Source organism: Pseudocercospora fijiensis, assembly GCF_000340215.1.
Source record: "Pseudocercospora fijiensis CIRAD86 unplaced genomic scaffold MYCFIscaffold_3, whole genome shotgun sequence".
Classification (NCBI taxonomy): Eukaryota; Fungi; Ascomycota; class Dothideomycetes; order Mycosphaerellales; family Mycosphaerellaceae; genus Pseudocercospora; species Pseudocercospora fijiensis.
Genome location: NW_006921534.1, coordinates 2,834,989 through 2,849,621, shown reverse-complemented (window position 1 = coordinate 2,849,621; position 14,633 = coordinate 2,834,989). Strand labels below are relative to the sequence as shown.

Here is a 14,633-nt window from a genome sequence, read left to right as displayed (position 1 = left end):
CCGGTATACCGACAGCCTATATAGAACTCGTTCCTATAGTTCTATAGGAGAAGGTATAGGCTAAATTTACTATTAGCGACTACTATAGTAAGTAGGTCTAGAAGATACTTACTTATAAAGGGGAAGTTACTTTCTAAGCTAAGGGCAGCTGCCTCTAGATCGCAATAGCAGTTATAACAGCCTTAATAGCCTCTACGGCAATCGCCTAATATAATAATAATAATAGCGACCTCTACTATAAGTATACGACTTTCGACTACGTCGACGGCTTAACCTATAATAGTAACTATATAGGCAACGAGCGTCTAGCCTCCTACTATAGCGGAATAAGGGGACGCTATCTCGGCGGAAATAATAGCCGCTATTTAGGCGGTAGTTGCCTAGGTACTAGCAGGCTAGGCTCCTATAGTAGGCAATAGAAATAGAAATAGTATGCCTATCTTTAACGAGGCTAGCAACCTAAACCGAATATAGGACTAGGAAATTAGCTTCTTCTAGCTAGACCTATCGAAAGGAGACGACGACCTAAGTATCGTAGGATCTAATACCTTCTTCTAAGATATTAATATCTTTATTAAACGACTTAAGGATGTTATAGTATATCGTAGTAACGATCGAGTTAAGTCTAGAATCCCCGTACTACTACGAGGAACGGCCTTAACCTAGTATACTAACACGCTTAACAACCTAGCGAAATAGGGCCTTCGCTACGTACTAGGTCTAGACTATTAGTTTACGACGCTACGAGAGAACTTCTAGACGCTACTATCTAAGTCGCTAAACGAGCTAACGCGGCTTAAATATACGTTATTAGACGTAGGCAACCGACGTAGTATAGATACCTACCTTAGCGAGGTAATACGCTATATACGTAACGCCGGCCTAGTTAATAAAAGCTAGTAGCTAACGTATATATAGAATAGTATCGACGTAGAGCTACGACGTAGCATTCGGCTACCGAGAGAAGAGGATACGATCGTATTATTTAGGTAGAGGCTTAAGGAGGAGCAACTAGCGTAGGTTAAACTAGTACGACAACTAAACCGCCGCAATATAACTACTATTACCGGTTCTTTATTAAGACTATTCCCTACCCGCTTAGCGGGTAAGTAACTATAGCGTAATCGAGACTAGAACTTCCGACCGAGCTATTAATAGACAGATCGATAGGAAGGCTCTAGGAAGCCTTAGACTAACTCCGTATATTCTTTATAGCCGCCGCCGCCTCGCCGCGACTAAGGTCGAAGCGACTAACGCTTTCGGAAGCCTTAAGACTGTTAAGAATTAGCAAGCGACAAGTTATAATTAAGGGGCGCTAAGAAGACCTTCGATAAGGCTAAGCCTTAGCCTATAAAGCCCTTCGCTTAGCGCAAGAAGCAAGACTCTTACTAGAAATTAGTTACGTCCTTATTTTACTAGGATTTTTAGTAATAGCGTCGCCCTCGACGTAGGCTACTATTACGCCGAAGCCTCGTTTCTTAGACGCGCTGCCCTACGTATAGCGACAAATCGATAGAATCCTACGAACGGAAGGACTTAATAGGTTCGCTAAAGCTTTTATTAACGATATCGTAATTTATAGCAAGACGCTAGAGGAACATCTATACTATCTCGATAAGGTATTCGAGGCCTTAAACCGATACTACTTTTCCGCGCTGCTACCTCTGATGAACTTCAAGAACATGCTATCGAGGCGGAGACGCAGGAACGATGCGCATCAGGTAGGCCTTGGTGCCGAGTTTGAGAAGCACGAGCGCGAGAAGACACGGCCCCAACCAAAAAGGCATTCGTCACGACGGAGTCCAAGTGTGGACAGCAATGCCTCCACTGCTTCCTACCAGACATCCGATGGGGAGGACAGCCCAGCCAGACATACCCGCTCCAAGACCGCAGCAAGCCAGCAAAGCGAAGAGAGCCTGCCTCGGAAGAGCATTCGTATAAGAGAGGATGCCTTGCGAAAGAGGAAGCCTTCCAAGGCGAAGAGCAAGCAGGTGTCGCAAGACGATATTGCCAGAGTCGCCTCCGAACTGAAGTCACCGACTTCGCCAGCCGGAGCCGCGAAGCTAACCAAATATCCTCGACAGCCTCAAGTGCCACGCCCGCTTGTTCCCAGGAGACAGCCGAGCTATATAGGCGCTCCTTCCGGAACTCCCAAGAAGACACTCATCATAGATCTTGACGAAACCCTCATCCACTCCATGGCCAAAGGGGGTCGCATGTCAACTGGACACATGGTTGAAGTCAGACTCGCAGGCCCTATGACTAGCGCAGGCGTGCAGATTGGTACCGGTGTGCCCATCCTCTACTTCGTACACGAGCGACCCGCATGTCACGAATTCTTGCGCAAAGTTGCTAAATGGTTTAACTTGGTAGTCTTCACTGCATCTGTTCAAGAGTACGCCGACCCGGTCATTGATTGGGTCGAACGCGAGCGGAAGTACTTCTCGGGAAGGTATTATCGACAACACTGCACGTACAGGAACGGTGCATATATCAAGGATTTGGCACAAGTGGAGCCTGACCTGAGTAAGGTCATGATCTTGGATAACAGCCCCATGAGTTACATCTTTCACGAAGGTGAGTCTGAACCAACATTCCTTTCGACATCTCCCTTGCTAACGTCGCTACAGATAACGCGATCCCCATCGAAGGCTGGATAAGCGACCCTACCGATAAAGAGCTGATCACCCTCATTCCATTTCTGGAGGCAATTCAATATGCGACTGACGTGCGCGCCGTCCTTGCGCTTCGACAGGGCCAAGCTACTCAAGCGTAGCGCGCGATGGGTCATCGCCTTTCAACTTCCGAGGACGAGGAGCTTAGCACTTCATACTTGATTCCCGCGGGCATAGCGAAGGCGTTCAACAAGGTGTTGATGGCGCATGCAAAGAAGTGTACAGTATAGATGAGCATGACTAATGCAACGATGGCTTACGAGCCGTCACTTGGTTCCGAGATGATCTAATTCTCAATAACTTGTGCATCTCAGATGTGCCCTCGATGCCCTTCCAAATCCGTCCCTTAACTCTACTCGCAGTGTCCAACCTCGATTCATCGTCCATTCCTACCACCTACGCCAAGATCTGACGTCCAGAGGGAGATCTGCCGGCGTGCGGACGTGTGCGGCAAGCGGACTATCTGCGGAGCTGCACACGGCAAGATTGAAGGCTCCTTGCACAAACAGCATCGTCGCTATTGTATACATTTCTTCGTAAGTGCGATGCTTGAACGCGATACTTCATGGTCTTCATACCCGCCCGAACGCCAGTCGCTATGCTTAATACCGTCGTAAGTCTACATCTGCAGTCCACACGAAGCGAGCTCCATAGTTCAGATGCCAGTTTTGAACACTCCTCTCCTGCCATTCCTATGTCTGAAGCAGATTTGACCGTCCTCGATGATGGGTACCAGATCCACACCCTTAAGCCCAAAGAATTCATCCAGACTATCAAAAGTCCGTACAGTGGTGGCGTCGATCTTATTCTGCGCCTCACGCACATTCGACTTGCTTGCACGTTTGACAGGGGACTTGGCCGTACTAGATGTGTGGGGCTTGTGAACGCGGAGGAAGGGCTGCTCGCCGAGGGGGGAGTAGAATGCAGGCTTGCCAAATAGCTGCTTCTTCCGCGGCCGCTTCTCGATTTCGGCAATTTTTGCAGCGGCGTCGAATTGATTTTTCGGGTCGTATTCTGGCCAGGCCTCGAATAAAGATCGCTCTGTAGAGACTGCGTCTGATTCTTCCAGCCTGATAAGATGACGCAGCTCACTCTGGTCATCTTCCTGCTCTGGCGTAATTGCAAGCGAGATGTCATCGTCAATCTCCTCGAATACTCTCGGTCCTTCATCTGGTGATCTGGGGGGACTTTGAGCGGCAGAGGTCAGACGCGTCGAGACCTCATCAATTTCCATCGGGTCACCTCCGGCTTGGCCATCACAGTCGTTGGAGCCTCCTGTTGTGAGCGCGAGATTCGAGCGTTGGTGAAGTTGCTGCCGGCGCGCAGCACGAGCGAGGGGCTCGTCTTCGGAGGATTCTTCGTCGACAGTTGCGCACTTCTTTGTCATCGCTTCTTGCGTGAATCTCATGCTGTCGTCAAATGACTGCAATTGCGATAAAGAGCCTGTGTCTTTGCCAAGCTGCACACGCCGTTTCTTGGCGATGCTATCCCGGTTGTTCCATGGTTCCGTCACTTCCTCATTCACAATCAGCTTGCTTTCGGTTTGAGATTCGACAACACTAGGGCTGAGAGGAGACGCCTCCATGAATGGTCTCTGCAGGACAGAGTCCCATTGCATCAATTTGAACTCCAGTCCGGGTAGCAATTCATACCACTTCTCGAGGTTACCATCAGAACTACGAACGGTTACGGCTGAGCAGATCTGCTTTCCCAAACTTCCATGATTGTTGTGAATCATTGACGCTTTGATTGAACCAGTCCAGGGGCCTTCTTTCTGGCTGTAGCCTGGAATGTTCTCGGAAACCCAGGAGACAACGCCTGTCGGCAGCAGTCGGTGCTCCGGCGCTGCGCAAAGTGCCATGGAGATGAGCTTCCAGTATGTGTCCTTCGGCCGCTGCTTCGAATTACCGAGGTCAAACACGTCTTCGCTCTCCTTCAAGCGAGAAGTTAGCTCGGGCTTCCGTTTCTGAGGTACGGAAGGTGCTGTTGATGTAATCGGAGGTGCAGCCGGTTCGCCGTTCCCAGTGTGTGTATTTGTTGATTGGTCGGTTTCATCGACACCGGCGACTAATGCTTGCTGTCTCGAGGTCACTGAGAGACAGGAGGAAGCGAGCCGAGCAGTCTTGGGCGAGTCCGTAGCCATTTCCAGAGGTTCTAATGGAGGTCTGGCATCTATAACGCTGGAGTTTGCCTTCTGGATGATATCGCTGCGCTTGCATTTGGTGCAAATCGAACGACCGGATGGGTGGCGCGGAACTTTTGTTATGTTGCAAATGCTGCAAGAGACCGGCGCAATAGGATTTCGCTTTGCTTTCGTAATTGATCGTCTTGGTAGAGTGCGATGCTCCAGCACGCTGTCTGCTGGCGGTGCGCACGACGCAACCTTGTCGATGACAGGTGCGGTCGGTCCAGTCACAGGAAGAGGGTGGCGTGAAGCTTGGCCACCTATGTGAGAAGCAGGCTCTACTCCCATACTGCGACCGACATCAGTCTTCTCTGACGCCTTAGGATCGGGTCCAACGTCATTATGTTGCGCCTGCGCCGTCTTGGCTTTCGGCGGAGTCTCGCTCTCACCCACTGATCTCAAACCCTCAGCGGCAAGCTCTTTCATTGCAGAGGGTACAGGACGAAAGTTGTCGACAAGGTGCTCGTCTCGTCTCGGGACTGAGGCGCCAGGTTCGGCTGATATGGCATGGTGATCGGCTCGCAACGTCGGATCTGTTGCCTTCTTCGCGCTCTTGATGATTAGACTCTGTTTGGCGGCTGTCTCGACATTTATCGATGGCTTGTGGGCACCCAAGGAGAACCTTTTCTCGACCACGTCATCAGCAGCCTCTGTTACGGGAGTATCAACGATATCCTCCAGCGGACCTTGCAATATCGTATTTCTGGCCGGCGGCGCCATATTCAACTGCTGTGGCCCAGACCTTCGATCCGCATGCGGTGACCCGACGAAATCGTGTCGGGTGGTCGCAAGTGCGGCGGCAGGACATGCCTCAATTGATGTCTCGCTTCGAGATTGAACAGCAGCTGCGGGGTTTTGAGATAAAACGGCTCCTGGCCTCGTGGAGTGGCGCTGCCCTTGGTGAGTAGTGGTTGTTTTCGTAGCTGTTGCCATGTTTACAGGCGCAGCTACTTCTTGCGCATCTCCGATTGCGGGCCGAGCTTGAGACGAGCAAGCGGAAACTTGCTCGCCTTCGTGACTAGTGGACATTTGATCTCCTTCAGAGCGCTTTGGAATGCCTTTTCGCACACATCGTTCGCATTGCCACCACTGATCTATGTCATCTGGAGTTATGTGCAATGGGAGGCACTGCCGATGATAGCGTCTCTGGCATGTCGTACAATTGAACAGCTGACCGCCTATACTTGGACATTTGTGGCAACTCTGAGAACCCATCTTGTTGCGACTTGATGAGGTGGTACCACTGATGGTGGAAGTGGCATCGTCCTTTTCCACATTTGAGGCGCCTTGAGAGTTGTGTGGAACTTGCAGTAGCAACGTAGAATCGGGCTCGAGGGGCGAAGGACTGCGCACTGGAAAGAGCTTTCGGAGCTGTTGCAAACGGGCGGAAGGCTGTGGCGAAGAGCTGGAACCTGCCACCGCTGCCTCGTCGGAAGCGTGGTGGACAAAAGTATGAAGGGATGATGAGTTTTGCACGCGGTAGCCTTTCGAGTACGATTTCTTCGGTGACACTTCATCTGTGCCAACGATACTTGTCTCGGGGATCTTGCCTCCTGGCAGCTGTCCATCTGGATAAAGCTGCATGTTGAGAAGATATCTGTCAAGTACCTTGGTATTGTGATGAGCTTTCTTACAGCTAGCCATATCTTTCAGGCCAGCATCAGTCCTGGGAAACACGATGTAGTACCCATTGTCATCGACCCAAGTGCCAACAGGATTAAATCGCTGAATGTGCCATCTGATGGTTTGATAAGCAGCCAACGAATCACATATTTTGCCGGCAGTGAGGTGAATATGGGGACGACTTTTGAGTGACGGATGGACCGGGGGGAATTTATTCCAAGAGGTCGTAGTAGAGTTGCTTGTCGGTTCTGTTGTCGGAGTAGGTCGTATGCCTGTCACGGCTCGTGGAGGCGGCAGAGCGGGCTTGCTCGAAGTAAGATTTCGGACTGGGTGCTTGGGCGCTCCATGGTGCAATGCTTGAGGAGAACGTCGTCCTCCTGGAGATTCGCCTAGAGATGGATATCCGGGGGAATGAGCAAAGTGGGGTGACGAGGGTTGTCTTCGCGCCAATGATGGCGAATGTTCGCGCCTCAAAGCAGCGGCGTTCTTAAAGCTGAAGTCATCAGGACGGTCGGGTGCAGAATTGGAGCGATCCGGGGTTCTTGGAATACGCGCAATCGTATGCCGACCTGTCTCAGCAGGTGGAGAAGATCTGCGTTCCTCTCCACCGAGTCGCTCTGAGTCGTGATGTGGCTTTTGTTGGTGGGCTTGTCGATTGCTTTCTGGTGGATCATACCAGGTCTGTTTCGGGAAAAGTTCTATAGTTCTATCGCTTGCCTATGAGGTGTAAGTGCCGTTCTGTTTGAAAGTGACAAAAGCAGGAGTGATGTGTGATGTGCGTCTCAGATCTTTTCAGTTTTTGATTTTTGGTCGTCAAGTGGGCTTCAAAGGCTGCATGCGAAAGCCGCAACCATGAGGAACCGCGATCAGCCCTTTTACCAGATGATCATCCTTGCGAGAATTGAGCAGTGTCATGCAGCACCCGACTTACATTATGGAGGAGTTTGGAAGTTCCATTCCGCTCAATTTCATGGTCGTCGTCTCCTCCCGGTCGCGACAGACTGTGGTTCAGCGCGCGCTCCCGATCCGCATGCATCGAGGCGAGATTCTAGCATCAGTGCTGGAGACAGCATCTGCATTGGAATGGAAGTGTGTAGCGGAGGGCAACAAGCTTTGCAGGTCGACAGGAATGCGTCGTGTGTGCTAGCCTGCGACGAGCTGAGTTGCATGTGACACGGCGGTGCAGGTGTAGGTGTGGGTGTAGGTGTGGGTGTAGGTGTGGGTGTAGGTGTGGGTGTAGTCGTTTGAAAGTCGAGAGTCAATTCGAGACTCGAGGTCGAATGGAAGTGGACAAACGCGCACGGATCAGCCGAGCCGGATGCTGCCGAGCCAACCACAGCGGCCAGGGATAGAACCACGTGACCACCCTTGCAGTATACCGCAATGCCCCAGCCTCCTCTCCTCTCCTCGCCTTATTGCAGTCTACAGATCGAGGCTGCACGTCTGACTTGGTCTATGGCCAGCCTACCTAATATTGCCGAACGGTTGATTACTCAGCCATATACCGTGTGGGGGAGATTGCCTCGGGGAAGTGGAGAAAGGAGTAGCGACTTGGCTTTCACACTTGATTACTTCCGTACACCTCCCTATGCAGCACAGCCTCCCATTCTTGGGAATCGACGTGGAAGCTGTCCCACGGATCCGTAAAGGAGATGGTCGACATCCAGCCGGGCCACAGAATATCTACTCAAGCTCATCATCCTGCAAGAGCAACCCAGACCCTCCGGCGCCTTTGTTGCAGAGGAGTTACTCGGGGACAGCGGCCGACTGTGTGAGATATATGGTCTTGTCTCACCGAAAGACTCCAATCTTCCCCGAAACTTAGCTCTCACTCAAAAAAGCTGGACGAGCTCGGCACCATTATTGTATGCTATGGAGGGCGTCGAAGAGGATACATGGAGCTTGATCAGAAGTTCCAAGGCTTGACGACCCTTCTCGAACCATGCATCAAGAGACTTGCTGTGCAAATTAGGCAATGTCTTTGAACCAAGATCACTCGATCAAGGAGACGTGGTGTTGGTATCACGTCGAGTACACAACGGCCAAGAGACCTTAGCTTCTGCCATCAAAGCTGCACAGTCGAGCACATCGCACTATCAAAAGCAGCAGCATCATCAGAATCAAGGCTGCAACCATAGCGCTGCACCGGATGCATGCGTTGTGCTTGGACTGCTCGTCTTCATCGAGCGGAGTAGTGTCATGGTGTACGGGCGATTGCTACCTCGCCACGGACGAAGTGTGGGAGAAGGGTCATACGGACGCTGCAGGGGCGAGACCGTCGAGCAACAGGCTCGACCATCATCATAGCTACTACCCTGGCGGCTGTTGATGAGGTCTCTCTGCTCGCTGTTATCATCCCAAATCTTCATCTCTTTTTGTAAAGACTTTCGCCGAGTCTCGCAGCGTCCATTGCCTGATCATTGATGACATCCGCCTTCTCAGCGCCGAAAGCCAATGTTTGTTGTGTCCCGCACGCTGTGACAACAATACTGCCGCTGCTGCCGCTCTCTTGATGACGAATGCATGAGGCTTTCGAGCCAGACATCCTCTTTCTCCGCATTTTGCTTCTATGAGCATGAAAGGTGGTGCCATGCTGGGGAGTATCTGCCGATTGAGCGAGGGTGTTTCTCGATCCGTTGAATGCGTGACGCCAAGCTCTCTGGCAATTGGCTTACGGTGGGCTGAGACACGATGGGAGCACGATCGCCACCTTCTCGGATTGCGGGTTTCGGTGGCATCGTTCAGGTGGCTGTATCGACCCTCCGCCAGCAGGTTGTGTTTGTGGCGGAGCTGTAGTTACGCTGCGTTCGATAAGTCGGGCAAGGCAAGCCAGCTTCCGCTTCATTGAACCCATGAAGTCAAGCTCACGACTAGCTGGTCAGCGATGGCTCCTGGTGGTTCACGGCGCTACAAGAGCACAATCGCCCCATGTTCCTATTCCATACCAAACCTTGACGATGTTGTCCGGATATCTGTCTCAATCTTCCGCAAGCAAGCTGTATCTGTGCGAGAGGTTCTGTTGAGCCGTACTGGCTAAGTCGGTCGAAGAAGGGACTTGTACTCTGTTGGAATCCACGGCGTCAAGCTCATGGTTGGCTGTCTGATAGCATTTGTTCCTTCAAGGTACAATTCCCACACAACCACCACCTGCGCGAATCGTAAGAATTGGTGAGGCTCTTCCGATGGCTGTATGAACCTTGCGCCGGCGAGTTGTGTCTGTGTGAAAGGTGTTGCTAGGCGGTATGGACCGGGTCGGGCAAGACAAGTCGGCTTTTGTCTTCTTGAACAACGCCAAGCTCACGGCCAGCTGTAGCATTCGTTCCTTCGAGGCGCAATCACAGCACAATTAACCACTGTGCGGATCGCCAAAATCGATGAGGCTCTTCCGATGGCTGTATGAACCTTGCGCCAGCGTGTTGTGTCTGTGCGTAGGGTGTTGGTAGGCCGTATGGACGGGGTCGGGAAAGACAAGTCGGGTTTTGCCTTCTTGAACAACGCCAAGCTCACGGCTAGCTGTAGCATTCGTTCCTTCGAGGCGCAATCACAGCACAACTAAGCACTGTGCGGAGTGCCAAAATCGATGAGGCTCTTCCGATGGCTATGGCCATCTTCCGCCAGCATGTTGTAATCGTGTGAAAGGTGTTGTTGGGTCGTTTAGGATGAGTCCGGCAAGACTCGAAGCCCGCTTTCATCAGCTCTTGCCTCCGAGTCGCTTTCAAAGGACAACCAGCACGAAGGATTGAAAAGCTACAAAAAGCGACACAGCCACCAACAACGCTCTGTGATGATCATTGAATCAATGGTGAGGGTGTGTTGATGGTGTTCATGCTTGTGACGTCCAAAAAAATATTCCCTCGAGGAGGCTCGAACATCGAAACCTCCCGAGGACAAAAGAGCTGCGACAGGAACACACTCTTCCACCTCTTCCAAAGGGACAGAAGAATGGCAAAAAAGAATGGAGCTGATGCTCGGAGCTGATGCTCAAATGCCAATAACCACTGCCACTGCCAACCGCCTGAGCCAAAGGGTAAAGAAGGGTGTTTGTTACCATTGAATTCATTAGACCATAGCGGCCATGAGAGCTTCTGCTCTTCTGATTGATGAAAGGGCCGGCTTTTTTGCGCTTATGAACCTCAAACGCCTTGGGGTCCAAGCGCTGGAGTACTTTGGATTCACCTTTGCTTTCCTCGACCTCGACACACGGTCTTCGAATGGCTTTCGCTCGAGGTACTACTACAACGAAAAAGATGAACAATCTGCTTCTTTACTCGCAGGGCGCACTGCGTCGTAGCTTTGCCTGGACAGTTGCTGCTTGCAAGCAGATATCGCGTGGCTGATCGGCCTTGGGAACGGGCAGTGACCTATCTGACAAACGCATCGCCGAGCTACGACGGCAATGCTGTACTTGGGAAAGGTAGAACGCGCAGCTGACAGTGACCTGAAGCGGTCCCTCTGTCGCTACATTGCATGTAGGCGATATTGACCCAATTGCCAGAGCATTTGGACCGTCATGATGGCAGCGATGATCGCTCGAGCCCCCGACATCACAGCAGCAGCATGCTGACAGCACAGATGGCTTGATCTTGGCCTATCCGATTCGTACCGACCGAGCGATGAGCAACCGATACTCTCAGCCGCCGACGCCTCAGCATACCGTACGCCATGAGGACAGTATGATGCGCCCCTTCTGCTACTACGCCGCTCCGCTTTGACACCATCGAGTTCGACCCGCGTCGCAAACATGCCGACGGCGAGCAACAACGGCAGCGCCTGGCACGACCGATTGTGAGACATGGAAAACTAGCCAACAACATAGGGATCGCAATAGCATCTCCAAGACAGCCTGGCACGCACCGATCGAGCGACGAGCAATCGACTCCTGCAGTCGCCGAAAGCACACCATCCCATACAGCAGGAGAATGAGATACCTAGCCGCTCGTAGCACCACGCCAGAGCGCGTCAGCAGCGGCAAGTCGAACCATCTTGTCGAAGCATACCGGCGACCGGCGACAGCAATCGCAACAGCAGCGACCAAAGTAGCACTCGAGGTCACAATGGCGGCATAATGACAGCGCGTACATCGTTTTCATGGTCTGGCGCACGCCTGACAAGCGACTTAAGACTGAACGAACGTCCGACTCGCAAAGTCATCCGTAGCAGAGCACATCCCGTGAGAATGATCGGTCAATCGCTTTGATCATCATGCCATAGCCTCTTTGTACGTGCAAGTCTTTGGGAGCTCTCGTCAAAGCAGATCGACAGCGAGCGCCAGAAAAATACTGGCTTTGGGACCATCCTCCGCTGGTGCTTCTGTCACGCCTTGAAGACCTCCGATTACCGAATTCAATGCTCAAAGCCGCGGAGAGCGAGCTGCTACGACTCGGTCGACCAGCGAGAATGGCTGTATCGCCACAATAGCGACGAGGATACACTCGACGGCCTGGAAGAGCTCGCGAAGGTGGAAATGATGCTGAAGATCCGGGGTGTGTCAGATCTCTACAAAGCCGACAGTGTAGGACAAAGAGCACACTTGACAACGCTCATTGAAGGCCCTCCAGACATGAATGCTTTGGCAAGGATAATGCATTCGTGTACGATGTCATCATTTCGACAGCGACGCCTCTTTTGGCAATGAGCCATCACCCAGCAAGTTGCAACATCAAGGCAGAATGGCAGATGTCTTCGCAGCTCCATCCATGGTCAGGATTTGCACATCGGCAGAAAATCCAAGCGGAGGAGGACAACCGAGCGGCGTTCTCGAGATCAGATCCTGCGAACGCGTGCGTCTCGAAATATCCATCCATACCATTGGTAGCCTCCACCAGTGACTGTCACGGCCTCATTGCCAACAGCACCACAGCATATGCCATGAAAAGCCAACTGGAAAAAGGGAGAGAGCGGCGAACTGAAGTCAAAAGACAATGGCTGAAGAGCATGATGCAGGTTAAGGATAGTAGGCTGGGCTTGCTTGCACACCTTGTGGACCGCAGCCTTGGATCGCGAAAGGCCCAACAGCTCAGTCGACGCCGTGGAAAATGTGCGGCGCGCGGGAAGCACTTTCATGGCAAGTCTGCATGGTATGCATAGCCAAGAATCATGAGCTTCCAGATCGATGCCACATATCGCTCACAAGAAAGAGGAGTGCAATACGATTCCAAGACTGGGCTTGGCTGCGGCACCAAGACGTACAACTGGAAGTTCAAGTACTGAACACATTTTCCTCAAGCCTCGCCTCTTTACATCGGAAGATTGATGAGCATCATCTTCAATTCTGATGCTGATTCGGTGCCGACCTCAGCTCCTGTATTAAGGCAATGCCGCAGCGATGACAAAAAGGGCCGGCATTTGGTACTGCTGTCGTCGGGGCAAATGAGCCTACGCTGGAATGTTGCTCCTTTCACTCTGGAGACTGTGAATGCAGTCTAACAGTCGATGGCGCACTCCTCTCGTCACCGAGACTGAGACAGGCAAATGGACCACTAAACTTCGATTTGTGTGCTGAGTGACTCCGGCTTTCAGAGACCTCAGACAAAGCGGTGGAATGGACAATCAAATTATGTTGCGGTAAACCCAAGAGCCGGTCATCTCCCTTTGTCTGGCAAGCGCCGCCAGACATGCACCGAGCCTACCAAGAGCCAAGAATCGACTGCTTTGCCAAGGAGAAATCACTGACAGCGGAGAATGAGCAATCCTGCCTGTCGACCAATGGAGCCCGCTGGACATGATAGCGTGAGACTTGTTGGCGAAAAGCTATCGCTTGCTGCTCCTTTACCGCAGTGTTCTGGAGCCTTGTGTCTGATCTGGCAACGCGTGCTTACCAGCAGGATGTGGCCTGGTTCTTTGGACAATGAAAACACCTTCCATTGGAAAGTCCAAGGACGGATGCAATGTGTCACAGCAGTCCGCCACGAGAAGTGCCTGTCATAGTTGATCCCCAAGCAGAACGTATATCCAACTGCCGGTCGACTTCAGCAGGAACATGCTTCAGCAGAGTGACACATTCAGTACAAAACTCGGAGTGCCATTCAAAATTTCTGCTTAAAGTCCGCTTTGCATTCATCGGACCTTCGAGAATGAGTGCTGCTACGGAACACCAGAGCTTTCCACTGCCTTCCTTGGCCGATGAGACATGTTGGAGCCAATTGCCACCAGGTGTAATCCGACCGATACATCTCTTGCTGCCCACAATGCTCTTTACCAGGCCGTCCAGCGCCTCTCGCTCCAGTCTCACTGTACGCAGAGGTGCTGCTCAAACTCGACAGGCGACCGTGGTACTCGTTCGGCCGAGGAAGTACTCTCGCCATGAAAAGCCTGTTGATGCTCCGTGTCGCTGAGGCCGTGCCGACTATGATGTTTTGGGAGGTGGCGGGAAGATGGTGATGGTGGCGCCCAATGATGATGTTGTTACTGCCGCTCGTCTCGGTCGGGTGTATTCGGGCGGACATGCTGTTGTCGCCGCCCACGTCGCCAATGTCGCGCTGGTGGTCGCCACCGCCGCCAGCTACTGTCTTGGCTCGTTGAGGTTGATGAAGTTGTTGTAGACGCCCCGAAGGATGGCGACGATGATGATGTGAAGGATGTAGTATTCCAGGATGGTGCAGAACCAGTAAAGGGCGTCCATGGCTGCGAGGTGCTCGATCGCTGCAAGTCAGCTGGTGGTGTAGTTGCGTGGTAGGCGTTCGAGTGGCGCAGACGCGAAGCAGTGTCGAAATGGCGATGCGGCGATGGACGATGGAAGATGGTTCGTTAGAGTCTTGCACGCGCACTGAAAGACGAAGGATATGCAGCGCTACTGGATGCTGTCGTCACTGACTGAGTGTAGCAGTGGTTAATGGCGCAGGTCCTACGAGCATGCGTGCGGCGACAGATGAGCGGTTACGGTCAGCTCACGAACAACAACACAGCACAACTCATGACGCGACGATAAGAGGCCAAAGAACACAGACAGCACTACAACAACAGCAACGGCGATGATGAGCTTCCTCTCCGTGGCGCTGCCAGTGGCAACGACATGATGAAAAAGTATGGTGGGTGCCAGCAAAAATTACACCGATGCCGCCCCCGAAGGGACGGCAACAGGTTTCGAGCACCACGGTGTGCAATGCAGGCTCATCTCCTGAGCAAAGCCCATTCATGAGCGAGCTCGCTCG

General features: G+C 52.2%; 3 protein-coding genes across 3 annotated transcripts; 2 read left to right on the top strand and 1 right to left on the bottom strand.

Moving 5' to 3' along the window:
• Positions 1 to 2,156: 2,156 nt before the first annotated feature.
• MYCFIDRAFT_112322 (uncharacterized protein) lies at positions 2,157 to 2,719 on the top strand (the record flags this gene model as incomplete). The annotated part of the gene is made up of 2 exons (XM_007926758.1): positions 2,157 to 2,577; positions 2,631 to 2,719. Coding segments are annotated over 2 exons (510 nt in total), but the record flags the coding sequence as incomplete, so codon positions are not given.
• A 4,483-nt stretch (positions 2,720 to 7,202) lies between these two features.
• MYCFIDRAFT_173334 (uncharacterized protein) lies at positions 7,203 to 12,693 on the top strand (the record flags this gene model as incomplete). The annotated part of the gene is made up of 43 exons (XM_007926757.1): positions 7,203 to 7,209; positions 7,233 to 7,246; positions 7,270 to 7,300; positions 7,328 to 7,572; positions 7,603 to 7,645; positions 7,670 to 7,717; positions 7,742 to 7,841; positions 7,905 to 8,104; positions 8,133 to 8,228; positions 8,260 to 8,444; positions 8,475 to 8,493; positions 8,516 to 8,721; positions 8,751 to 8,860; positions 8,887 to 8,960; positions 9,012 to 9,104; positions 9,139 to 9,255; positions 9,280 to 9,442; positions 9,476 to 9,496; positions 9,532 to 9,562; positions 9,591 to 9,671; positions 9,711 to 9,792; positions 9,825 to 9,877; positions 9,916 to 9,954; positions 9,986 to 9,998; positions 10,031 to 10,113; positions 10,142 to 10,264; positions 10,291 to 10,314; positions 10,343 to 10,510; positions 10,547 to 10,767; positions 10,803 to 10,839; positions 10,869 to 10,897; positions 10,928 to 10,952; positions 10,979 to 10,990; positions 11,019 to 11,154; positions 11,206 to 11,468; positions 11,509 to 11,519; positions 11,556 to 11,615; positions 11,646 to 11,666; positions 11,695 to 12,072; positions 12,098 to 12,182; positions 12,205 to 12,520; positions 12,553 to 12,560; positions 12,592 to 12,693. The coding sequence occupies 43 exons, from the start codon at positions 7,203 to 7,205 to the stop codon at positions 12,691 to 12,693; spliced, it is 4,173 nt and encodes a 1,390-aa protein (XP_007924948.1).
• Positions 12,694 to 12,719: 26 nt separating this feature from the next.
• Positions 12,720 to 14,618, bottom strand: MYCFIDRAFT_173333 (uncharacterized protein; the record flags this gene model as incomplete). Its single annotated transcript, XM_007926756.1, has 10 exons — positions 12,720 to 12,858; positions 12,885 to 13,078; positions 13,104 to 13,132; positions 13,157 to 13,315; positions 13,341 to 13,401; positions 13,429 to 13,465; positions 13,497 to 13,531; positions 13,578 to 14,272; positions 14,297 to 14,368; positions 14,426 to 14,618. 10 exons carry the CDS (start codon positions 14,616 to 14,618, stop codon positions 12,720 to 12,722), a joined length of 1,614 nt encoding a protein of 537 aa, XP_007924947.1.
• Positions 14,619 to 14,633: the final 15 nt, after the last annotated feature.